The sequence below is a fragment of the Natator depressus genome, chromosome 8 (assembly GCF_965152275.1).
Source record: "Natator depressus isolate rNatDep1 chromosome 8, rNatDep2.hap1, whole genome shotgun sequence".
Taxonomy (NCBI): domain Eukaryota; kingdom Metazoa; phylum Chordata; order Testudines; family Cheloniidae; genus Natator; species Natator depressus.
This window is the reverse complement of record NC_134241.1, coordinates 11,436,753-11,463,968: the sequence shown is the minus strand read 5'-3', so window position 1 is coordinate 11,463,968 and position 27,216 is coordinate 11,436,753. Positions and strand designations below refer to the sequence as shown.

The 27,216-nt window shown below is 41.4% G+C and overlaps 1 protein-coding gene across 1 annotated transcript; it reads right to left on the bottom strand.

Annotated features, from left to right (window-relative positions):
• Positions 1-10,458: 10,458 nt before the first annotated feature.
• NEUROG1 (neurogenin 1) lies at positions 10,459-11,112 on the bottom strand. The gene has a single exon (XM_074962080.1). The coding sequence runs from the start codon at positions 11,110-11,112 to the stop codon at positions 10,459-10,461; it is 654 nt and encodes a 217-aa protein (XP_074818181.1).
• Positions 11,113-27,216: the final 16,104 nt, after the last annotated feature.

Here is a 27,216-nt window from a genome sequence, read left to right as displayed (position 1 = left end):
CCCTGGTGGGTAGAACAGCCATGACTTCTCAATTCAACATTCCAAAGACAGCTAATACTCATGGTTATGCCACTTAGCTGCAGCCTTTGCACTCTTTCCCTTAGGCCTGTGGTGTAGTAAGGCATGTCTTCTTTTTTATTGCGTATCACAGCACTAATGCTTTCCTACCTTGGAGGCTGTTCTGACTTGTAATTAACAGATATTTGTAAAGTGCTTTGAGGACCTCAGTTGAAGGTGCTATGTAAGAGTAAAGAATTAACCTCATCTCATGGAATTCCACAGATGTGCTCAGTGGGAAGTCAGGTCCGCCCAATATTGTATGCAGAAAAATCTGAGCATCTTTGTGTTTGTTAGGTACTCAGTAACTTGTACATTAGAAACTTCCCGAAGAAGAGCCAACCTAAAATGTAAGCAAGACACTGATTTCAATAGAAGCCGAGTTAGACCAATGCTGCATGCTTTTGAAAATCCCACTCCCAGTAAGGCTGTGTATGAACACAATAATTTATATGGGATTCCAAATGGAAGACTAGTTTAAAACATGTCAGATGAAGGAATTAAATGCCCGATCAAATGATTGCTGCTCTAACGTTAGATTCAAAGTCGCCATTGCAGACGTTTCTGTTGGTGTTGGTGGCAAAGAAGATTTGTATAATGACAGCTGATTTCTGACATCTGCCATACTGAGAGAAGTAAAATAAGTTGTTTGTTTGTACGAATTAGTCCAATTAACTCATACAGATGGAACTTAATCCGTTATTTGTGCAACAAATCATTATAGACCATAATAGCCTGGGATTGCCATTAGGTGGCTTTAAATGTTTTCTTAGAAGGCAATGTTGTGAAATCTTCAGGTAAAAATCACCTGGAATGTTTAGAATGTAATAATCCAAGAAAAAACTAGTGAAGTCTTGACCAGCCTGCCAAATCTGTGTTTGGGAAATATTCACAGACATCAGCAGTCTTATAAGCTTAAATGAATAATTAACAACATTCCGCAAGCACAAAGCAAAGCAATCAAACATGGCTGTTACCGGGAGTCATATACAGATATGGGCCATTCCTTCCCCTGAACCATAAAAGGTCATCTGAGTTAGCAGGTGGTATGGATGGAAATTGACTAGTGCATCTAACTGAATGAGCTCTGGGCAGAGAGGCCTGTGAAGTAGTTTAGGAGCTACACTCTGCAGTTTATGCAGCTTTTCTTCTCAGCTGCAGCAGATGGGGAATATTAGCAAGTTCCCTAATGATTATTACTTATTATTTGTGCTCCGGTAGCATCTCTGGGCCCAATCAATAATTAGGGCCTCATTGTGCTAGGTGCCGTACAAACATGTAACTAGAATGTAGTCCCGCTCCAGAGGGATCACAATATGTGGGCTCATGATTGAAGCATGGCCTCCATCTTAGCCCCATATTCTCCACTAGCTCACACAGGCTCATTATTTTCCAACTGTCCTGTTTTATACTAAGTTATGGCCATCATAAATGTTGGCTCATGAAGCAGGTTATGGAAAGCGCTAAACCCCCTTTCTCCTCTTCCCCCAGTTATTTCAAGTTTCCTGCTTTTCTTTTGTAGTGTCTCTCTTCTTCACATTGAATCCTGGCTACTCATTTGAAAGGTCTGTGTTCTGCAAGTGCACCTGGGCAACCTTAAGGCATGCGTGGCATTATCCTTGGATGTGTTCAGTTAAGATGAAAGAAGAACCTACCTGGCCTCAAAATAAAACATGCATGTTCATAAAAGTCAAAGAAACAGGGTCTGATCCAGCACCCACAGAAGTCAATGGAAAGATTTCTGTTATCTTCAATGGAGGCTAGATCTGGCTCATGGTATTATGCCGATGAAAATATTCTCATTCACTAAGATTCAAGGACCAAACTCAAAATCTCCCCATTAGAAATCTTATAACTCTGTTGCCTTAAAATAATATACTAACTTGTTGAAATGTACAACCACTACATCAAAAAATTATACACTCACTCAAACACCAGAACTACAAGAGGCTGTATCCTACCCTGCTTATGTAGGCAAAACTCCTATTGAAATCAATGACCAAAGTAAATGGGACACTGCATGAGCAAGGACTACTTGTTTGAGTAAAGCTTTGTGACTTTCTATGAGACTTAGGGACCTGTCTGAGTCACTTAGGCCTTGCAATGCTTTACATGGAAGGTGCCTAGGACCAGATTTTTAAAGTCAAGAGCAATACCAAAGACCCTAGTGGATTTCTTGTTGTTTGATGCTTCTACCTTTTCAGGGTAAAAACTTTATTTGGGTTAGAACACTAGATGAATAAACCAGAAAGCTGAGTCACAAATGGAGTGTACTTTTATTTTAAAAGAATCTACTCTAATTTAAGCAAGATAGGCTGACTTGTTTTATATTTCCAATGGTTTTAAAAGAACTTTTATGCCATTTAGTTGAGGAGGAAAGTAGAAAAGGGATTAGTTGATAATGGACACTATTATCAGGGTGATAGATATTTATTTGACTTAATTAAATCAGTGAAAATCAGCACGTGTTTCAGTAATGCCCTGGGGAAATGATGATAAAGGAAAATGTCCAGCAAAGTACAACAATCTAAAATTTTTGCATCCCCAAACTACCTTACTGCACTGTACCGTCAGTAAAATTTTCCAATCCTTAGTAGCTTTCCCCTACAGATGATTTCTTTCGGATAGCATATGCCACCAATGAGAAAGCTCTTGATGCTGAAAATTAGTTCCCACCTGCTTCTGTCCTTATAATCTCTACCTACTATACAAATCAGCCTTAATGGATCATTAGAACACCTGAGATCTATAATTATAGTATTAAATTTCATGTGCTTACAAGTACTAAGGCAGACTTTATTTTACAGATCATGTCGACAGAAAAATCAAATCTACAGCAGATTAGCATTAAATAAAAAGTCCTTATAAAGATGTTCTTGTTAATGGTTGAAAACCAAGCATTGTTTGAGATTCGAGCCATAAAGATGCACCAGGTTAGCAAGCAGTATACAGCTGGCACCATGAAACATAGGAATTATAGAAAATATTGGACTTGTTATATAAAACCTAGATGTAGTTTTAAATTCAGAGATGACACAGAAGTTCTTTTATAAAGGTGAAATGTAGCATGTGAATTATCTCAAGTGAACTATGCAATAATTTTCCATAAATGATGATTAATTAAATCCGCTTGCCAAAATTCTTATTTTACATCTGACTTTCTGACCAGAAAGCTTTAAAATGAAGATGTTAAGCAAATAAAATATTTGTAAAATCATATTATCTTCTCCCTTGATACTTGTATTTTTGGTAACAAAATAATCCAAAGGTTTTCATGTTGAAAAATGCCCAAAAAGAGCAGTCAGGGATTTTTTACAAATTATTTCATATTCATATAAAAATAAAATGCACCACATTCTTAACTTCTCCTTTTGTAGCATTTTCTCATTAAGAACACATCTGGAAAATAGATCAGTCTTTCATTGCCTCAGATTTTCTAAATTTTGTACATTCAGTGTATTCTCAGAGTCTAGTCAGTACAATCTTCCCCATTTCTTTTCCATTTTGAATATGGCCACCTTTAGTTCTGGGCTTCAGAAGAGATCTGAGATCCAGAAAGTCATGATTAAACCCGTTAAGAGTGGAAGCATATAGATGCTTCTGCTTAGCTGCAGGAGAGTGTTCTGAATCTGAGTTTATCAGAAGAGGAAGCCAAATTTCTAAATAGCTTGTTTGCCTTCTGTTTCTCTCACTTTTATTTTCATTTGATGAGTCAGTTTTCCCATTAAAACTGCTTCCCAAGTTTTAGTGCCTCGTGCCTTGAGAATTGGTGGTGTTTTGTCTTTCAGCTGCCGCCAAGGGATGATTTATCAGGACAGAATGGTAACTATTAAACAGTATGCAGTGGCAAACTTAATGCGATCATTAGGGCCCTGATCCTGCAATCTGTTCCGCACAAACTTTCCTGCCTGTGCAGAGCCCCATTGAAGTCAAGTGGGGCTCCATTTGGCTGTGTCCACCTGCACACACCAGCTGGCAGGACTGGGGCCTGAGGAATCAAAGGGTAGCATGCATTCTGTTTTCTGCTGGATTTTTTCACCTGGCCAAAAATCTGTATGAGTGGGTGGTCTTATAATACTATTCTCAGGCATCTATTCGTGCTAGCGCAATTTCTACAGCTAAATGGAAACACCTTTACCTTACTCCTAGGTATATGGATAGAACCTATGTATCCCTCTCTATTGTTTTTAACTATATAAAGATGAAGATGAAGTTAAATACATAGAGATTCATATTAGTACAGAGGCCTGGACAATAATGCTGCTAGAAAGCAATGTGAGGGTTCTAGCTATGGTTAAAATATAAAGACCCAGTTTTGTGAGGTGCCTGACACTTCCTTTGTGGGTACTGTACTTATATGGCCCTCATTATCATTGTATCTCAGCACCAACAATTGTTGACTATTTATCTGAATAACACCCCTCTGAGGTAGGGCTGTGCTCCTACCCGCATTTTACAGCTAGGACCCTGAGGCACAGAGAAGCTAAGTGACTTGCTCAAGTCTCACTGGAAGTCTGTGCTGGAGGAGGGAATTGAACCCAGGTCTCCAAACCTCAATCTAGGGCCCCAGCCACTGGACCATCCTTCCTCTCTTCCTCTTGTAAGTGCTGTTGACTAAAATGAGAGTTGAGGGGACACAGCAACTCAGGGCACTGAGCCCTAAAGCTTAAACTACCTTTGTTCCAATGAGCAAAGTGGTTAACCAGGAGTTGTCTGGACCCATGTGAAAAGCAAATAATATGGTAAGGTGATGAAAATCCAACCACACTCAGTGATCTTCGGGCCATACCTAACTCCAACTGAAGTCAATGGGGGTCTTTCAATGGACTTCATCCAGAGCTAGATCAGTCCTTTATTGATGAAAACATTCACAAATTACTTTTACATAATATTTTATCAGCTCCACTATTAAATATTAATATGAAACATTTTCTCTCCCTTTCTAGGTGTGTGAGAAGGTTTTTATTTTATTAACAATTTTCTGATCACCAATTACCTGCTGTAATTTGGGATGCTGTAATCCAACTTTTTATCAATTTCCCCAAACTGTTAACTTCATAAAATCAATGCAAAGACTGCTATTGTAAAGGCAACTTGTTAAAGCCAGTTTCTGAATATAGGCATTTCATTTGATAGATCTATAGATTTCTTCAGGTATGTCCAACCCTATATTAAAACTCTAGAAAGAACTATTCTCTGATTCATGTTAATGTATAAACCTAATTTAATCCTCATGCAGTATGCAGGTTCCATTACCTATTAGGAATATTAACATCACAGACTGAACTCTGGTGGCTGTATGGCCTTTATATATTGCATTATGTCCCTAGATGTCTGCTCGCAGTTAAGAAAATACAAAGAATAGAGGTGTTTTGAAGTTTCATCTTTTTTTCCTTTGAGATTGAAGTCCTGTGTCTTGGGACCCAGTGACTTTAGATGACCTTCCATCTCCATGAGTTGTACTAAATTTCAGCCCCTGGAGGCTACTCCATACAAAACCTCCTAGCTTTTAAGGGCAGGTGCAAAAAAAATCTGCACTGCTTCACAGACCAAAACCTGTTACTGCCTCCAGAATTAAATTTTGCACAACCTTCTTATTTAGCAAGACATTATTAAGGGACTTGCGTATACAGCATGCATATACTTTTATATAAGCATAATGCTGCTATTGGGACTTATTTGTGTATATACATGAATACACGCACTTGCATTTATGTATATGTGTGTATATATATATACATACACACTTACACACACAAAACCTACATTAAAAGAAGATTAAGTTGCAAAATCAAGCACTCAGAAGTTAGGAAATGCCAGAATTAAGGTTGCCGGTGTTACTTTAATTTGGCTCCCTTGTTTTTGGATTATGATAGAGTCTTTAATTATTTGATCAGATAAGATTTGATCAGATAAGATTTTTTCCACAGGATCCTTGCCCTGTTCAGTGCACATGAAGGGTGATGCTCATTTAATGAGCAGCTATTTAATATTTTGTTTATCCTTGTTGTTCAATACGTGGCCCCAGGCCTTATTTACTGCACACCATCCAAACCCTGCTCTGAAGGTGAAATTATTAATTTCTTCATGGGCTTTTTTATGGAGCTCATCACTATACTATCTGAGTGCTCAACAGACTTTGATGAATTTATCTTCTCAACACCCCTCTGAGGTGAAGGCATGGCATTATCCCCATTTTACAGATGGGGAACTGAGGCACAGAGAGATCATATTCTGGTGCCATTCCAAACAAAAAAGGACATTAGTACAAGGGGGAATCTACTTCAATGAGTGAAAATGACTTTATGAGAGCACTCTCTCATGGATAGGGTAGGCTTAACCCATTGGAGTACCAGAACCAACACCATGTGACCCCTGGAAGCCAATGGGCCTCTGATTGTTGATGAACTAAAAACACCTAAAATAATTCCACTGAAAAAAGAAATGATTCCAACTACAGAATTCCCATCTTCTCCCCAGAGCCTAGCGGGGAGAGGATGCTGGGCTGTAGATAAGGCACAGGGCTGCACATAGAAGACCAGCGTTCTATTCCTCATTGGTGATTGTCCTTGGGCAAGTCATCTCAACTTCCCATCTGTAAAATGGGAATAATGAGATCATCTCACTTTTGGGATCTGTTCAAGCAAAGCTTTGTATAAGTGCTAGGGAGTATCTTTATTATTATTCTCCCGCACTGAAGGGGTGAGGAGAGCATGAAGATTTAAAGCATGATGAAAAGAAGCAGGTCAGCAAGTAGAGTTTTAGGTTACCCTCCCTCGTCTGGAACTCTCCCTTCTTCCCTCCTTTCCACCCCACCACCATACACACTCAAATACAGGAGAAGCAAAGGGTGGATTTTCACAACCAATTATCTCCACACCCCAATGGAGCAGAGACTGTGGAGGGGGGACAACCTCACTCAGTATCAAACTGTCTCTAGCTGAGAGCACAGTAATTCTGCATCTGCTGTTGCAGAATCAGCTGAATGTATTGTTTCTCCTTTCATCCTGCACAGAAGAGGAATCTCACCAAGCCCTTTTGGTTGATTTAGTCTTAACTACAGAAAAAGTGACATCCCATGCAAGTAAAGCTTTCCTTAAGCTATGGGTTTAGCATCATCACATCTAACCAGAGCTGCAAGCCTGTTGTTAGGAATAGCTATATTTGAATACTTCCTTCTATGCAATGGCAATAATCGACTTGGTCTCCCTGTTTCATTCAGTGCTGCATACAGCTGTCTACTGAAAAGCAATCGCCCTGCGTGCTGCTTGGACCAGGATGCTAGTGTGTTTTTGGAATTTGTTTCCTGGTGCGTCTCCTGAGGGCTTAGAGGAAGAAAAGCCAATGTTCTATCCCAGACACGTGCACCTACAGCAGGATTGGAGAGACCCCTTGCTGGAGTCACAAATAGAGGATTTACCTTGCCTATAGAAATGGAATAAGCTCCAAAGCAAAAGGCTGAGCTGACTCCCTTCCAAGAGCCCTTCTGCATAATGAGAGCTGAACATCCGGCCGTGCACACCCTATGTTTGCTATTAAAGCAAATAGAGGGGGGAAAGCTGAAATAATTTTCAAGCCCATAAATGTATTCCTCCGGTTTCCAAATAGGAATTGATCCAGTTTATGCTCAAGTCCTAGGGCCAAACTTTCTTTCATTTGTTCTGCTTTCAAACACAGAGTCTTCTCAAACACTGTCTGCAGCAGAAACAAAGGAGAATGAACCTTGCCCCGTAAGAACTATTTTGATGTTGCTCAAATAAATTCATAATCTAGTAAAAAAATGAGAATTATCCACTAAATTGTGTTTGATCCAATATTCTGAGCAATTCCATGGTAGAAGTTACATACCACTGTTTTATACGGAGGGTCTAGTTGGTGGAGAGAGCAGACTCAAAACAAATGATAGTGGATAACATATTTGCGCATCTTTATAAGAATGTCTCTGGACTGCACTCCAGTCTCTTCCTCTAACTCCCTGCACGCCCACTTGGGTAAGTCAATGAGGGTCTGATTTTCTAGTACTCAGCACCAACACTTGGGGTTAGATTTGCAAAAGAATTAAGTTCTCATTTAGGTGTCTGCATAATGGCCAGCCTTTCCAAAACCCTTAGCACCCAGAAGCTCCCATTGTAATAGTATGGCTAGATTTTCATTCAATGTGCTCTGGTCTTTTGAAAATTTGGCCTCAACTGTGTTTGCTGAATCCCTTGTGAAAATCTGGTTCTTAATTTCTCTGTGCCTTCATTTATCCTACTATAGAACAGGGATAATAATACTTCCTTGTTTCCCAAAGATATTGTGAAGTTTAATGCATTAATATTTGTAAGGGACTTTGAGATCTTTAGAGAAGGGTCTAAAAGTGCAATATAGGGATGGATTTTTTAAAATTTCTAGATCTGTAACCCTCCACAGTGAACACCACAGGGCTAATGGTATGTCAGATGTCCTGAAATTACTCCAGTTTAAAAATTTGAAAAATAAATGATTCTTGTGACCAAACCTATTTAAGAAAGTTAATTATCTGATTTAGAAATAAAAATGTCAGCCCAAAAGCATCCTGCGGAGTCAGGATGACTGATTTGAGAAGAATGCAACTTTTTCTTTGTGAGGACAAATAAGAATTCTGTTCTCTTTAATAAGGCAAATAGAAACAAACACACACACAATACATATATATTGAATATATAGCAATAAGAATATGTATCTGTCTCCCATATTACAGATCCTGGAGGATTCACATTGGACAAAAAAGGTACAAATCCCCTAAGAGCTTAAAGCTCTCCTGATATACTGCTGAAAACAGAGCCTTCAAACCCACTGCTTCAGGCATCCACCTGTCATTTTCTGCTTTCTGCCCAACTGTCACATATTATTGATCCCTTTAATCCCTTTTCTTTGAAACTCTGTTGCCAGCTGATGTTTTGTTACCCCAAAGGAAATTCTCCTTCCAGTGCCTGCACCTCTGCAGGTAGTGGCTTACTAGAAGCTAAACCAATGCAATCAAATTTTAATTTGGCTTAGCGTGAGCCTTCAGGGACAATGTTTGTGTTTGATACAGGGAGGTGTATCCAAATTCTCTGATCTACAATTGCTGGATGGAGCATAGCTGAACATTTAGTTGTGGTAAGAAGAAAAGGAGTACTTGTGGCACCTTAGAGACTAACAAATGTATTACTTTATCAAATGCATCCATTGAAGTGAGCTGTAGCTCACGAAAGCTTATACTCAAATAAATTGGTTAGTCTCTAAGGTGCCACAAGTACTCCTTTTCTTCTTGCGGATACAGACTAACACGGCTGCTACTCTGAAACCTGTCATTTAGTTGTGGTGTTACTGTTGTGGTTGAGAATTTCTTGGGCATTTTACAAGTATTTCCTTCCACCCCCCACCCATCCGGAGCTTCTTTTGTGGAAGTAAAAGACCTGAAATCAAATCAATGCACTGAAGAAATTAAGTATAAACGTTAAAATTTTTATTTACACCAGCTACAAATGTCTTTGTGAAAACCCATAGCACAGACATAATAGAATAAAGCTCTTTATGTACAAAAATACAATTTTCATATGAATGAAACATCTTGAATAAATTAAACGAATACCAGGCCCAGTTGCTGAATACTCCGTGTTTCGTCCTACTGTTAAAGCGAGACGGCAGTGCTGGAGGTCAAGATCCATAATGCATGAATCTAGGGCCTTGTCTTGCCTCTTTAGAGGCTGATCCTGCCAGATGCTAAGCTAAGCACGCCTTGGGGGAGAGGCTGAGCTCTCTCCGATGTTATTGGAGCCAAAGGGGGTTGTGTGCGCTGAGCGCCCGGCAGGGGGTGCTGTGCACCCGGCAGGATCAGCCCCTTAAGCCTTTTCATTGTATTGTCAGGGCGTTCAAACCAAATTTTCATGCTCATTTTTCTTCATTAGAGTTCTACAAATTGTAAAATTGACTTTTCACCTCGTCTGCAGCAGCAAATCTGTCCCTTTTCTTCTCCTTTCTAAATCATATTGAAGCGGGGGGCGCCGGTCAGTGGGAAGAGAAGCAACAAAGGAGGGTCTGTGGAGTTCAGAAAAGTGCAAACGGGGGGGGGGGGGAGAAAACCCACCCCCCAACCCCACCCCAACGGGAGCCGTCTCCTGCTGCCTTTGGAGCCAGGGGGCGGCTTGGGAAGGAGAGCAGCGCCCAGCCCTGCGAGGTGAGCAGCTCTCGCCCTGCCCTGCCCGTCCCACGGACAATAGCCCGCTGGCTGCAGAGGGACCTGGCTCTCTGCCTGCATCGCCCACCACACCACGACCCCGAGAGCGGCTCGCCCTCGGCCCTGCCCCCCTGGGGGCGCCGCCTGCCCCGACCCCAGCTAAACCGAAAGTGAAACTCCAGGGGGCGGTGCAGAGAGGCCCCGCACGTGGGGCCGGGTCACAGGGCGGCGCCCGCCGGGGGGTAGCGGGCGCAGCAGGGGCCGCTCCGCAGCAGCTCCCCGGGGAGGCCGTGGCAGGCGAAGAGGGGCTCGGGGGGGCCGTAGCCGTAGTCCTCGGAGGTGGCCGGGCTGCTGGGGTTGGACGTGCAGGCGGACAGGGAGGGGGAGGCGGTGGAGAGCCAGGAGCCCGCATCGCTGCCGGGGCTGGGCGGGCCGGCGGGGCTCAGGTAGCCGGGCCGCAGCAGCCGGTCCCGGGGCGGCGGGGCTTTGTGGAGGCGCTGGTCGGCCAGGCGCAGGGTTTCGGAGAGGGCCCAGATGTAGTTGTAGGCGAAGCGCAGCGTCTCGATCTTGGTCAGCTTGGTGTCCTCGGGGAAGGTGGGCAGGACGCCGCGCAGCTCGTCCAGCGCCGCGTTGAGGTTGTGCATGCGGTTCCGCTCCCGGTCGTTCGCCTTCACCCGCCGGCTCCTCCGCAGCGTGTGCAGGGCCGCCTCGCTCCGCGCCCGGCAGCGGCCCCGCCGCCGCCGGCGCCGCCCCGGCTCCTCCTCCGGGCTCGGCCCCGGCTCGGGCGGGGCTCGCAGGCTGCTGTCCAGGCAGGAGGATACGTCGCCGCTGTTCTCCGCGGCGGAGTAGCGGGTCTGCGGGGCAGAGGGCATCCTGCGGGGAGAGAACACGGGCCGCCATCAGTGCCTGGCACTCGGGGGGAGGGCAGGAGGGACAGTTCAAAGCGGGATCAGCCCCCATCGGGGCGAGCAATGGACCCCAAACCGAGAAGGTTAAAAACAAAAAACCCAACTGTATGGAGAGGGGGAAAAAAATCAATCAGCAGACTAGAGGGAGAAATTAAAGGGCTCAATCTGGCTCTGTCTAGACACAGCAGCTCTCTGGGGTGTCTCGGTGTTGCATGCTACAGCTGGATTTAGAGAGAGGCGTGTCTGTCTGCATGGGCCACATACTCACGTGCAAAGGCTCAGAGATGCAATCCAGGGGCGGGGGAGAAAGTTTCCAAGGGTTGGCGAAGTCAGGACCAACTTCAGCTCTTGGCGGCTCCCAAGAAAAGGGGGGTGGGGTGGGGACACGCGACTGCTCTTGTCTTTGAAGTGATCTCGCCTGCGATCAGCTCGTGCGAGCCGTGAGTTTGGCACACGACTGGCCTCAGACTCCTTATATACCCTGTAAAACAATAGAGCCCCCCTAGCCCCCCATGCCTTGCGGGATGAATGAACCAAGGCATCAGGTCTGCCCCGTGCTGCACTCTCCTTCATTTGCATAATTTATGCTCCAAGTGTCTGCTCTCTCCCCGGAGTGTGCCTATAATTACTGCTGGCCAATGGCAAGAGAGAGCTGCATCTTAGACACGTGAGCTATCACTGGGCTAAGCCTACTTGTTTGAGCTTCATTAGTCTATTAAAAGGAAAAAGGAGGAACAAAGTGATTAGCCTTAGGGGCAGAGGCACAGTCCCGAAAGGATCCTTTGACAGTGGGGGGAGCTGATACCGTCTGGTTCAAACATAATGTTCCAGGACATCCCCAGCAGCTACTATAGGCTGGATGGGTTTCTGCTTGTCTTTCTTGAAGCCTATTCCCATGTGTTAGGGGAGAGTGAATAAGACAGTGAAAACAAGACAAAGCCATCCAGAGATAAGGCAAGACAAAGCTCTCCCTATAAAAGACATTGAAGGAAAGGTGTATAAACCCAAGGCACATTTGTCAGGTAAAGTCAGTTTCTCATATCTCCTGAATGGCTGACTTAAAGCACTTGGCCTGGGTTTTCACATTCAGAGATTTGGAGTAAACTGAAATCATTCAGTGATTTGAAAGGAAATGGGCAGCCTGGATTTGTCTCAGTTGTGAAGGGATTAAACTTGTGTGGTTTTCAGTGAGAGCCAGGTTTAAATCTGACAAGCTTTTATTGAGGGGTTTTTTTTTTGTTTGTTTTTGTTTTTTTTTAGTTGTTCCTGTACTGAGGCAGAGCTTTGCATTCTCTTCCACAAACCCAATCAAGTGAAAATATTCTGAGGTGATACAACTTTCACTAAATTTAAGTAGTTTCTTCTTCTTTATTTTGGATTGGAGTTTACGTGTGCCCTTTATTTTTGTCATATTTGGTGTTTAGCTAAAGTTTTTTAGGAGCTCAGAATGCTAGAAATTCCAGATTCCGTTTATTTTATTAACCTATATATTCATAGACATATATGTATGTATAACATACAACCTGTTCTTTCTGACTAAAGAGAATTAATGATGGTTCCTTTAACAAAGAATTACTTCTATTTGCTTAGCTACCCTTCAGACCCTTATACACTCTGTACTTTTATTAAATACCCATTTTCTACTCAAACTTATACTTTGGGCCGTAAATTTTCACAAATGAATTGTAAAATTGGATGCTTTTTTTTCTTGCCCAATTTAATTGCCTGAAAGAGACCAGGTTTTCAGTGGGCAGGTAGTCAGCACGGCTGAAAATCAGACACTTTTATGTTTTTGCACCCCAAATCATTAGTCACTTTTAGGCCTTCATTATGCTTAAATTCATGTTCCAGGTCATTGACATAATAATTTTCCCCTAATTTTAAATTTAGAATAATTTCATACACAGCTCCATTTTGTGATTTGCTCCCATGCGTCTGGGAAGCAGGAAAAACTGACAAACCAAAGTTATTTTTCCATTTGTACTTTATCAAATATGTGTCCATAGCAAATATTTTCAGGTTCAAAAATGAAAGGCATTTCTGTTATTTACTGGGCTATTCCTTCTGCAGTTTCTCTTTGCTCTTTCTTTTGAGATTATCAATGGACAACCAGCAAAATGTCACAAAGGGTATTCTTTAAACTGAAAAAAATCATTCACAAAAGAAGGCCTTAGGTGATAAAAGTTAGCTAGCCTGAATTTATAGACTGCTCTTCATACAGTATAGCAGCATAACTAGATTAGTATTTATTTTTCTTGGGACAGACCTTAGATATATAATGTAATATAAAATAAGGCCATTGGACTTGCCCTTCTGAAGAATAGGTCTAATTTTTGGCTGAAGAATAATTGCACGTGCAATCAAAAGGACAATTTTAAGCCCCTGCTCTGCAAACCCTTACACAAATGAGTAACTTTATGCACATGATTAGCCCCACTGCATCAAGTTACTCATGTTCTTAAAAGTTTGCGGGACTGAGGCTTAAGCTAGCAGTCAGGTATTTTCAACAATGTTTCCAGTTTAGGCAGAAGAAAGGAAAGCATGCAGATTAAAGGTGACTGAATAATAAAAAGAGATTTGTGATTATTTTTGCTAATAAACATACTATACTACATTTACTCCACTGCTATTCATCGAAGCATATTATTTGTTTGTGTGTATTCAAATGAGCGCTGATTGATTTGTACGATGTTTATGATCCCTGTGAGTTTCATAGATTTTAGCACAACTGATCATTTGTCTGAAAAAATATGGTGGAAGTTCATTATTCATCAGTCCTTATCCATCATTTGCAGTTTGTCATTCGTTATTATCGTGTTTAAAAAGTTTGTCATCCAATCAGAAAGTAGCGAAAATACCATGTGCCTTATGCATCAGCCACATACCACGAAAAGCAAATAGTTGAAGTGACTGTTTCACAAAACAACCCATAGGCTGAAATTTGTTTGCATAATCTATTCACTGAGTACTTTGAATAACGAATGCATTCACAGAATCAGAATTGGTTCATGAACCATTTGCAAACAGAAAGAAGTCCTAAATTTCTCAGATAATTTATTCCCAGTGAATAATTCAACCCATTCTGTTGAAGGCAGTCTACTAATTTTGCAGATAAATTATTCAGCCAGCAAAGATCATAACACTTACACCTTTTGAGCCTGCACCCATGGAAGTTTATTGCAAATGTCTCATTGACTTTTCTGAGATCAAGGATAGGCCTTTGGCTTGATGGAACACCAACTATATTCCTAGCATCTTTCTGGCTATTTTATTCCAGTGCATAATCCCTCACTCTTCAGATTTAAATGCAACTAATCTCTGAATATTTGTTTTTCTATAGTTACATATTATGAGCTTTAAGAAGGCCTAGCACATGCATGTATTTTTTGGAACACCTTGCCTTGGCAAACCTTACCCTATTTAAAAAAAACATACTTGTGGTAGTTCCTGCAATATAAGGATTTTGGAAGCAGAGTTAGAGCTTGAGTACCAGTATCCAACGTGCTTTTCCAGCATTCCATTCCATAATGATTTTAGTTCCTGAATTCTGGCTCCAGTGTGATTGTGCCACACGATCTTTCAGTGCTATATTTTGGTTCTATCAGCAAAATTATTGGTTTGAATTTGCAACAAACACAGCTGGCATTATATTGTGCAACAAGTTTCAAGGGCTTGATCATTCAAAACCTAATTAAATTGATGGGAATGTTTCCATTCAGTGGACTTTGGATTAGGCCCCACTTGAACAGATGTTCTAATGCTAACATTGCACTGAATAGTGTGTGTTTAGTTTTAAAATTCTTGAAATGAGCCCAGACACTGTTTGATGGATACATTTCTGAAATTTATAAATAAATAAATACCTTGGGAAGATGAGAACGTTTTGGTCAAGTGACAGAACTTTTAGGAATTGAAAGAGCATGGATCATAGGACTCAGTAGTGCACAGAACTGGGAATCATAGTTGTAATTTAGGAATGATATAGCTGGCAGATTGACAGTGTTTGAGATCATGTGAGTCAAAGCATGCAGCTATAAATATCAGACTCAGGGAAATCAACTTTATACCTTGGTGATATATGCTGCAAGTGCCAGGAACCTAGAAGTGAAAAGTTCTGTCTCTTAATGACAGTCCCCACAATCTGGCTTCTTGCTAATTTTTAGCTTTGACTGTGTCCTTTTAAAGGACAATTCTATTTGTACCTAAAGCACATAATAATTGCTGCTCTTTGAATACTTCTTTTACAGCATAAAAAAGATTAGTAACCTAGAGAATGACATCCTAGAAACAAAACAAATCTGTTCTAAAATCAGTTTTAATTTATATTTAAAAATGACAAGAATAAGTTAAATCTCAGGAGCAGAGGAAGACCTGATTCAGTGTTTCCCACTATTGTATGAAAATGATTGATTAACAATAACATTACCCAGGTAATGTGGGATTTTGTTTCAGAGAGATTATTTGTAAACTTAGATATATGGTATGTAGTATATTAATTAAAAAAGAACTGAATATTTGCACAAAATCAGTTAAGATATATGGAGACTTAGGCAAGTGTATAGAGTATAAAAACAAAATAAAAGCCAGGAGAAATCATAGAAGTGTAGGACTGGAAGGTACCTCGAGAGGTCATCTAATCCAGTCCCCTGTACTCAAGGTAGGACTATGTAATAACTAGATCATTCCTGGCAGGTGTTTGAGAAATGTTACCTTTTTATTTATACTAGGACTGTCAAGTGATTAAAAAATGTATCACAATTAATTACGCAATTAAAAAAAATAATCACGCGATTAATCGTGCTCTTAATAATAGAATATCATTTATTTAAATATTTGTGAATGTTTTCTACATTTTCAAATATATTGATTTCAATTACAACACAGAATACAAAGTGTACAGTGCTCACTTTATATTTATTTTTAATTACAAATATTTGTACTGTAAAAAGCAAATAGTATTTTTCAGTTCACCTAATACAAGTACTGTAGTGCAATCTCTTTATCATGAAAGAGCAACTTACAAATGTAGAATATGTACAAAAAACCCCTGCATTCAAACATAAAACAATGTAAAACTTTAGAGCCTACGAGTCTGCTCAATCCTACTTCTTGTTCAGCCAATCGCTCAGACAAACAAGTTTGTTTACATTTGCAGAAGATAATGCTGCCTGCTTCTTGTTTACAGTGTCACCTGAAAGTGAGAACAGGTGTTTGCATGGCACTGTTGTAGCTGGCGTCACAAGATACCTACACGCCAGATGCAGTAAAGATTCATATGTCCCTTGATGCTTCAACCACCGTTCCAGAGGACATGTGTCCATGCCGATGATGGGTTCTGCTCAATAACGATCCAAAGCAGTGTGGACGGATGCATGTTCATTTTCATCATCTGAGTCAGATGGCACCAGCAGAAGGTTGATTTTCTTTTTTGGTGGTTTGAGTTCTGTAGTTTTCCACATCAGAGTGTTGCTCTTTTAAGACTTCTCAAAGCATGCTCCACACCTCATCCCTCTCAGATTTTGGAAGGCACTTCAGATTCTAATATCTTGGGTCCAGTGCTGTAGCTATCTTTAGAAATTTCACATTGGAATCTTCTTTGCATTTTGTCAGATTTGCAGTGAAAGTGTTCTTAAAACAAACAACATGTGCTGGGTCATCATCCGAGACTGCTATAACATGAAATATATGCAGAATGCGGGTAAAACAGAGCAGGACACAAACAATTCTCCCCCAAGGAGTTCAGTCACAAATTTAATTAATGCATTGGTTTTTTAACGAGCATCATCAGCATGGAAGCATGTCCTCTGGAAGGATGGCTGAAGCATGAAGAGGCATATGAATCTTTAGCGCATCTGACATGTAAATATCTTGCGACGCCAGCTACAACAATACCATGCAAATGCTTGTTCTCACTTTCAGGTGACAGTGTAATTAAGAAGTGGGCAGCATTATCTCCCGTAAATGTAAACAAACTTGTTTCTCTAAGTTTCCCTTAGCGATTGGCTGAACAAGAAGTAGGACTGAGTGGATTTGTAGGCTCTAAAGTTTTACATTGTTTTGTTTCGGAGTGCAGTTATGTAACAAAAAAACCCTACATTTGTAAGTTGCGCTTTCATGATAAAGAGATTGCAGTACAGTACTTGTATCAGGTTAATTGAAAAATACTATTCCCTTTGTTTATCATTTTTACAGGGCAAATATTTGTAATGAAAAATAATATAAAGTGAGCACTGTACACTCTGTGTTGTAATTGAAATTGATATATTTGAAAATGTAGAAAAACATCCAAAAATATTTAATACATTTCAGTTGGTATTCTATTGTTTAACAGTGCGATTAAACGTGATTAATTTTTTAAATTGTGATTAATTTTTTTGAGTTAATTGTGTGAGTTAACTGCAGTTAATCAGCAGCCCTAATGTATACAATAGAGAGATTGAAAACATGCCCAAAAGTTGGAAGGTAGACGGATGTTTTTAGTGCCTTATATTTTGGGTTGATACATAGCCATTTTCTTGAACTATCAAACCAAATACAGAAAGATGCAATCTTACACTAGCTCATTGAAATCAGTGGGAATCTTTTTACTGACTTCAGTGGGTTTTGGATCAGGTCCACATAATCCAGCTGTCTGACACATTGTTCTGTTTTCCTCCCAAAGTAACATGGGAATGAGTGCAGTAAAAATGCCTAGTATAGATGGATGGTCCGATAGATAATTAAACGGCAAAGAGAAAATGTTTACAGCTGAAAATTTAGTAGTAGTATTGGGGGAAGGGGAAGATAAGAGAAACGTTATCTGATGCCAAATGATATAGGGTTTTGTGAATGAATTTGTTGTAAATTACTGATAGCACAATTCCACAGCACAGAACATTGCCCTTTCTGTTTTTACACTTATACATTGGAGTGAAAAGGCTTATATACAGTTATTTGTTTAAATGTTGTAGAGGAGGTGAATGCCTTGTATGCAGTTGTGTAGACTTAAAGCATGTGTTACAGCACTGAATTGTAAAACTTAATGATGGACATAAGGTGCTTTCCCCAGTGGACACACAACTCTTTGACAGTTCAGCAGTTAAAAGTCACAAAAAGGTTCAGAGGTTCATGCATTTGCTGGAGAGTTATTGACTAATAGACAGTTCTGGAAGTTAAATATTTTAAAGAGAAATAACCTGACAAAAACTCATCTTAGTTTTAGAGCATTTTCAGATTTGCTGATTTAGGAATTATCTCAGATAAAGCTCTGGGGTTCATTTGTAAAAGGAATGGTCCTAATCTCACTCCTACCTAAGTGTCAAGAACGCTTTGGTCAATTTCAGGTCTTATTCTACTTTTTTTGTGGCCAAAACTTCACTGAGAGTTTAGAGTGTGCCTGGAATACAGGAGTGATCCCTTCTTCAATAAAGCATTGACATTTCATAGTTGGGTTGATATGTGTAAGGCAAGAGTGCTACAAAATGTCCACTGACAACATGGTCAGAGAATCTGAGGGGTTGTGTGTGTACTATTTTCCTACTAGGGACCGAAGTCCATTCAGAAATACCTGTTAAACATCTGTATTTGAGCATACACTGGGATTAAGACTTAATCCCTTTTTATGTATTATGTGGAAATAGGAATAATATTTTTTCAGTTTTTAAAAATGTGATTTAACATTTTTGTTGGGGGTGTTGGGATCTAAGTAAATTATTGTTCCCTGTGAGCACCAATGTATTTTGTTTGTCGTAATTAAAATGTTTTAATGAGACAACCATAAAATCAACCATTAATTATTTTTTTTAGAACACTTCTGCTTCCTTTTGAGCCAGGTCTATTTAGAAATAGTTTAGAGAGTAGCCTGCAGTTTTATTCTTTCTTTGGTATTATACACAGGAGAGAAGAAGTCATTTATAAATAATTACACAATGTTTTGGGTCTTTGGGTTTGTATAATATATCAAAGCGATTAGTACATGCATTGTTCCATTGTAAATGGGTTTTCCCCCCTTCCTTTCAGTTTCACTTGCCTTGTCTTCCATCTAAACCTTTTTCTTGAAATCCTTTGTCTTCCTCATTCTTTTAGCTTGTTACAGTGCAGGGGCATTCTTCTTATTCAAACACTCACAGCGTGAGTAAAGAAAGCTACTTCTGTCGCATCTTAAGATTTGCCATAACTTTCTGGCATTTTCTTTTCTTCCAATGTTCCCAGACTACTGATGGGGCAATGAAGAATTATAACATACATCAATTATTAGTGCTCACGGTGTATTATGCTCCTGAATTCAAGGGGAGATAAAAAAAAAGTCTCACTTTTTCTGTGGTTTTAAGGCACATAAGAGAGGACTCTGCACAAATTATTTATAACGCCAAACAACTTTTTGGGCATCGATTATGTTTGACTCCTATACCCACTTCTCCGTCCAACTGGTTTTATGGCTATGAACGCTTATTTGTGTGTGTGTGGTTGCTTTGGCATTTAACTTGTTTCTTTTATGAGCAGCCTAAACAATGCATTTTCAGCCCAAACAATCTATCTCTTAGAATAATAGCTTAAATGTCAGTCAAGCTCTCAGCTCTGGGAAATATATGATCATGTTAAGGGACATCTAATTTGAGGAGAATGTTTGCAAAGAATGCTGATGGGGAGTGCCAGTGAGGTTGACAATAGGGGCAATTTAACCTTATTACCCCCATAAAGTGATAAAATAACATTTTTACAAGATGGCTAGAGTTCAGTCTTCTAGAGAGAGGGACATGAGGCTGCTTGGATTGAAGAACTCTTGGCTGGCATTCCTGCCTGGGGATGAAAGTGACCAACTGAGAGGATTCTCCAAGGAGATAACCTGATAGGATTAGACCTGCACGAGATAGGATTGCAGTTCAGTGTAGAGCCACGTGAGAAAAAAAAAACTATTTCTAAGGTTTCAACAAAACTAATCCGTGTTATCCAACAGAAGAAAAAAAATCCCTTGTTGATAATACCCTGCCGCATCCTTTCCCCCAGCCCTGCAGTTATAACGTCACTGAAGCTCTAGGAGAAAATTTAATTAAATTTTGTATTCAGTGTCCCTCTTCCCCCTTTTCTTTTTAGTAGGAAGTGTTTTTTCTTTCACCCTCTCCTCTCAAGAATCTCTATTTTGACTTTAAAAAACCAAACAAACCAAAGAACCAACCTATAAGATTTTTCCAAAGGGAAAGAAACTGGGATTTATTGTAAGTTTTAGTTGCAAAATGGCCCAGGGGGATGGCCACTCTGTAAATATCCCAGGTAGAAAGTTTACCTAGCTTTCAAGCTGTTTATTTTTGTTGGATATAAATACCTTCGGTTAAAATTTAAAATAAGAATGTCCAAGAAGGGAAAATATCACCTCAGGCATAAATACTGAAGGAGACACTACTGTTCAAGGAGGAAAATATTTTCTGCTTTGACTGAATAATTTTATTCCAGTCCAGGAGAATGTCCTCTCATATCAGCGTTTTCTTGAGTAAAGGCAGCAGTCTGTCAGGACTCCAACCACGTTTACATATGAACAGCCAGCTCACCCTACGCTTAGAGCAGGGTGAATGCACACCGTGGCGTCTCTGCAGCTCCCCCCAGTCTCCTATCAGAAGGGAGGATGGATTTGCTCCCATTTGCATAGCAGGTGCTTGATTCTTGTCCATTCGTACTTAAAGAAGTTTTAATACGGGATAAATGACCAGGAATTAGGAGGAGGCAGGCAGGGGACACGAGACGGGACTATGTAGTCGCCTAGCTCGGAGGGGAGAAAGCTCAGAGTGTGAAACAAAACACAACACAACCAAAAAAAAAACAAAAAAAAACCGTCAGCTGCTTTTGGAGGCGAGGGAGGGAAGGAACTTTCATCGCTTTGATTTTACATTCCCGTTTGGGTCTGGTAAAACCATAATCTGAAGACACTAATACGGTGACTGGCCCCAAGGATTTTTATTTTTGAGTCAGAAAGTCTGGTAAAGGAGTTTAAAATGCTAATCCTTGGTATAATCCCTCCCCTTGGTATTGTACAAGTACTGCAGCCGCAAGAGATTTTCTGATTTTCCCCTACTGGTTTTAAAGTGGGGGGGGGGTCAAAATGGGCCATTATTTGTGAACGATGATGAATTTCTTACTGCAGTGCTTCAGTTATGTCCCAGCGCAGCTCTCGGTGCTGTGAGGGCTGCCCTTTATTTTGGTTGGAGGGTTTTTTTTGTTTTTGTTTTTAAGCAAACCAGAAAGCTTATGCTTACAACAGGGATGGAAACCAATTCCCTTGTAGCTGTTTAGGCATTAGCTCTTTGGGATCTAATGCTTCATTCCTCCTATTTGGAAAGCTCGGAGCAACACTGGGCTCCTAAAGAGAGAGAAATTCTTACCCCGCCCCCTTTTACATTTATACTACTCGTTTAGGCTAAGGTAACCTGTAACTCTTGGACTTGATTGCCGAGCGAAACGTGTCGACCTCTTTCTACTAAAGTCGGCGCCGAAAGGACACCGTGTAGACAACCTGGAAAACTTGCCTAGGGACTTGATCCTTTAGAAACAGGTGCAGCTACATGCCCCCACGCCAATAGGCGTCCATGCCCTTTAGAAATGTAGGAAAGCCTCATCCACCTCTGTAGGTGCGTTCAGAGTGCTGTGGCCTCGACTGCCAGAATCGTTTTGGTGAATACACACCACGGTATAGACATAAAGCAATAGGATCTCGAGTTCGCAGAAATGTTGCACGGGCCAGTCACACTGCATTGCTCCTAATCGCAACCCCGGCGATGGTTTTGCTAGGAAGGGGATAAGTGCATGAAAATATTCCTACTGGAAGTGAATGCGTTTGTTCATCCAAGTCAGTGCACGCCTATGGAGGCTATTTTGTTATTGGTTTGTTCGAGTATCTATCCAGTTGCTAACCCCTGCACTGACTGCGCCATGAACCGCAGAAATCATCATCAAACCCACCATCCAGCCCGACTTCCTCAGCGTCAGGTGCTGCCCAGGCTCGTGGGCACCGGAGCGCTGGGTTTTAAAAGGCGCCGATCTTTGGCGCTGGCCCACCGGGGCGCTTTGGGGTTTGGGGTGAAGTGCGGCTGGAGCATATGGTTTGGAGAGCAATGACTCGTCGCGCGCACACAATGGGGGGACTGGAGAAGGGGGAGGTCAGTGGCCGAGCCAGCTATGCGGCAAGCCGCCCTTTCAGGCTAATGAAGCTGTTGTCTGGGGGTAATGATGCACGCGCCTCGGAGCCCCCTTTGCGGGGCGCGGGGGTCTAGAGCGCGGTTTGTCAGACAATCCGAATCCGCCAGGGCTGAGACGGGAGGAACCGCCCCTCGGAGATGGAGATGCGCCCATATGTGCACTTGCTTTGCATCTGAAGGGACGGGGTGGGGGGGAGAGGGGAGGATCAGGAATGCTTTCTTTCTAAGGCTCCCGCTGCACAAGGAAAGCTTGCCGGGAAAAGGATCGATCTTCTCTGAATAGCTGCTCACATCGAAAGCTTCCCCCTTGATTAACCCCACCCTTCGGTTGAGTGTGTAAAAAAAGCAACCTTTATCTCGGAGAGCAAATTGAGGGCCCCGCTCCTGGACTATTGAAGCCAGGGAGGGGTTTTCGCCTATAATGGGAGCAGGATCGCCCCCCCCCCAAAACCCAAACCAGCGAAAGCCGCTACCCTTTGCCTTGGCAAGGTGTCCCCATTTTGCATTTGCCTTTAAGGCAGGCTCGGCGTATGAGTGCGAAGGAAACAACCTGTGTTGTCTGTGTGGATAGGGCCTTGAGAGGGATTGCAGCCCGGATGGGGGATACAGCGCGGTCACTGCGCAGCACAAAAGCAAGGCGATGGGTCTGAGCGCACTTCAGAGATATCTAAATCGAGCATCGTTATCTAGGGTTTGCATCCTCCTCAGTGAGGCAAGAGGAGAGAAACACAGAAAGAATGGGGAGAACAGGCTAGCAAAGGCGGTCCTGTAGTGGAAAGAAGGAAATTGACCAGAGATCTATAGCAGAAGTGTAATCTCCGCCCCCCTCTAGTGATCATCTTTAACCTGGTGGGAGCACTAATCAGGATGATGCAAAATCCGGATGCGGCCCTGTTAGCTCACACCAACATCCATCCTTGCCCCTCTGCTTCCCCCATTAGCTCTGGGCGTGTGAGAGCTGTCCCAGAAGCAGGACTTGCCTTGGGCTCCTCACCCAGCAAAGGGTTCCCTTTCGACGGGGGAAAAACAAGCCGCTCCCCTCCTTCCCCCAGAAAGCGCCCCGTTCCCCTTTACACGGCGGAGGTAAGGGGAGCTAGGTATTGTGCTGCCCCTGCTTACTGCGGATTACATCCCGCAGCCCTGACATCCGCTAATACCGTTTGACAGGTGCCAACGCGGGCGCCAATTGAAAGAACCCGTCCTGCCCACAGGTCATTCCGCAGTGGGAAGAGGGATCATTTTAAGATGGTTCGTCTGAGCTTTCTGGGCTGGTTCTGAACTGGGTCGGGAAGCTGTTGCTGTGTCCCTGTATGTGTGTCTGTCTCTGTGTGAAACACCCACCCACACAGGAGGTAAAGTTTCTTATACAGCACTTTTCATATAACACACGTATCTCCCTGTTGATGTCCCACGTATTGTAACTTTCACTCATACTCTGTACCAACGATAGCTACCTGCTACACTTTATGCTTTATCATGCCACTGTTTTCCTCACCCGATCAGGTTCCTTTTAACTAGCGTGTCTAGAGGAAGCACAAAGGAAATGGCACACATAATTTGTTTGACATTAAAATTGGATTTCATGCAGCAGCACAAGAAAACTCGGCGCTGAGTATAGGAGTTTGTAAAATAATGCACATAGCATTTTGGACGCCTCCAAAAGTTTCTTTCTCTACATACCAAATACTACTTTACACACCAGATTCAACATAACTCTCCTCTATCCTGATTTTCTGGGATTAGGAAATTGAGTGTAAACTCACGGGCATGAAAACTATAAAGTCAAAAATGCATTTGTAAACTTTGGCCAGATCCTTCACTCCTTTCATGCAAAACTCCTTCCTTGACTTCAGCGTGAGATTGCAGTGAAAGAAGGACCCGTGATTTTGTTTTTCTTTGAATCAAGTTAAAAGTTCACAAGCAATCGAATGCACTGCTAAATTAATCGTAGGTTTTTAATAGGTCTCCTTTTATAATCAGGATATTTCATGAATCATGCTAGATAGCTACACTACTAAGCGAAAACAGTTATTGGACTTAGTGTTGTTGCTATTAGTTGTTCCACGGACTTCAGTAAATTTACTAAAAAGAAAAGGAGGACTTGTGGCACCTTAGAGACTAACCAATTTATTTGAGCATAAGCTTTCGTGAGCTACAGCTGGAGTTTGGGGTACTCTGTCTGGAGAACCAACTGTAGAAAATAGCGCCATCTGTTGGTTTGACATCAATTGTAAATGAATTAAGAAATGTTGCGAAGTACTGTACTTCTGCTACACAAACACACTATAGGCGACAGGTTTCAGAGGGGTGGCCGTGTTAGTCTCTATCAGCAAAAACAACGAGGAGTCCCTGTGGCACCTTAGAGATTAACAAAAGGACTCCTCGTTGTTTTTACACGAAAGGTGAGAAATCTCAAACAGTCACGAAATAGCTCTAGTAATATCTAGCATTGACATTCTTGTCTCCCTGTATGTAAATGACTGATTATATGCATCTGGTCTTGTTTCCACCCGCTCAGTTTAAGCAGTGGATAAATCATCCTGCATTTAATAGCCACTTATCCAAACCCCATGTAGTATGTTTTAGGAACATAAGCAGACATGTTCAAACCTGGCTGCCAAAAGATTGGCTACTAAATCCATATTGAGACATCTAAATAAAGAGGCTTGATTTTTTTTGAAATGCGGAGCACCCCCAACTAGCTTTGAAGTCAGTGGGAGTTGGAAGTCACTGGCACTTCTGAAAATCAGACCAATTTTAATTAGGTGCCTAACTATAGATTTTTCCAGTTTGTCTTCAGGGACATTTTTGGCCATAAGCACTTTAAACAATTAAGACTCTCTTAATCAAAAAATCATTCTTATTCAATACACTTCACCAAGAAGGCCATTTCACTTGGGGTCTGATTTTGAGACAGCTGATACTGTGTCATAAAAGTAGAAAAGAAACAAATTGATCAAATATGACACACAATATTTAATTTATGAACAGTTGTCCCAAGATAATGAAGAAACTTATGTTTTAATATGTATTATATAAAAAGTGTAAATATTTTGGACATAATCCTAATGATCCTTTTCAGTATTATACAGGTGTGCATGCTTTCCTTGTGGGGTGTTGCAGCAGCTGGCACAATGGGGTTCTGGGCCATGACTAGGGTCTTACACACTACAGTCATACAAATAATCAAATAATAATAATTAATAATATGCAGATGCATGTATATCTCTATATCTGGTGTGTGTACACACACACGCATACAGAGCGAGTGGAAGTCAATTGAATTATGCAGGTCATACTGAAGGAATGTTAAAACATCAAAACATTCATATCACATCACCTCATCTCAGATCCTGAGTCCCACATATTTTACAGCAAAGCTACTTGGGAAAAGTTTTCGATTTTTTTTAAAGCTGGGACTATTATACATATCTATTCACCTGTAAAATTCTACCACCTACTTAATGTTCTATGAAGGTCATGTTTGCTAGTGACTTTTACTTTGGCAGCTATATAAATGGCCATAAACATGTGTCCATCCAGATGCCTAGTGTCTCCACACCAGAAGAAGCTTTTTCACAGCAGTGATGGAGAATTTGACATGAGCTCCCTTATAAAAAAGGTTCAGACTGTAAAACCCATATTAGTGGTGCAAAAGACTAAACCACACATCTTTTGGCCTAAAGGACCAGATCTTCTTCTGCAGATGCATTGCATTCAGCACTGATGGGTTACACAGGCTGTGGAAATCCCTTCTTGGAGGATGGAGGTGTAATCCATCTGTTAAAACAGTGTTAAGAGAAGTGACAGAGGGCTGGTTAACATCTCATTGTTATGTGCCTGTCTCTTCAAATCCTCCCTGCTGTTCACAGACACCCACTGAGCATGTGCAGGTGTCTGTTACCCTGTGCAGCTGAGAGGGATAGCTGGAGGATCAGCTCCCAACCTGGGCAGCTGCCAAGAGGGAGAATGGGATAGTGTCACTGTATCCTAAAAACAGGTGCATTCAGTCAGAAAGAGACATAAAAACTGGACACAGAGCTACAGACACCTGCACAGACTCCATGAACCCGTGAACAGCAGGGAGAATTTAAAGACACAAGTATGTAACTGAGCAGTTAAAATAAACAGCCCACTGTCTATAATCTTGACACAGTTTTAACAGATGGGTTATAAAAGCGTCTGGTGAAACTACTATTCTGCATTGCAACCAAATAATATGTGAATATTTCTGATGCATTTCCCTGATTGTCCCTGCAGATAAGAGGAGTGGGGGTTTCATCCTAAGGCATGACACTGAAAGGCCTTTTTTACACTTAGAAGTTTGGCTGCTATAACTAAAGCAGCAACTCCCCCTTGTGTGGATGCAGTTATACCAGTATAGAAGTGCTTTTACAAGTATAGCTTGTTAAGTGAAAGCTGTTATGAAACACTTTATCCCAGTATAACTGTGTCCACACCAGGGCTTTCACTGGGATAACTATGTCAGTAAAAATATCACACCCCGTACCAAATAGCAATGCTGCTAAAACTTTTTAAAATGTAGACCAGGGCTAGTTATCATAAGACCAACTGTACAGGCCTCAGAGGAAGAGAAAAATGATAGTGAATACATCTTCTACAATTTCTAAAATAGCATTTTATGCATAATGACCTTATGCTCTTAAGATCCAAAAATTGGGGCCTCCCAGAGCAAAAGACAAATGCTGCATGTCCCATTGGAAACCACTCCTAGCATTGAAAATGTATTGGACATTAAACCTGGCTTTGTTCCATAATTTAATATTGCTCATATTGAGCTTCAGGTCAATATATGTTAGAGAGGGGAAATTAAGGTTTTAGAAGAGAAAAGGAACCTTTCTCTGGCAGGTAGTTTTCTTTTAAAACATTGTGGCTCTCTGCA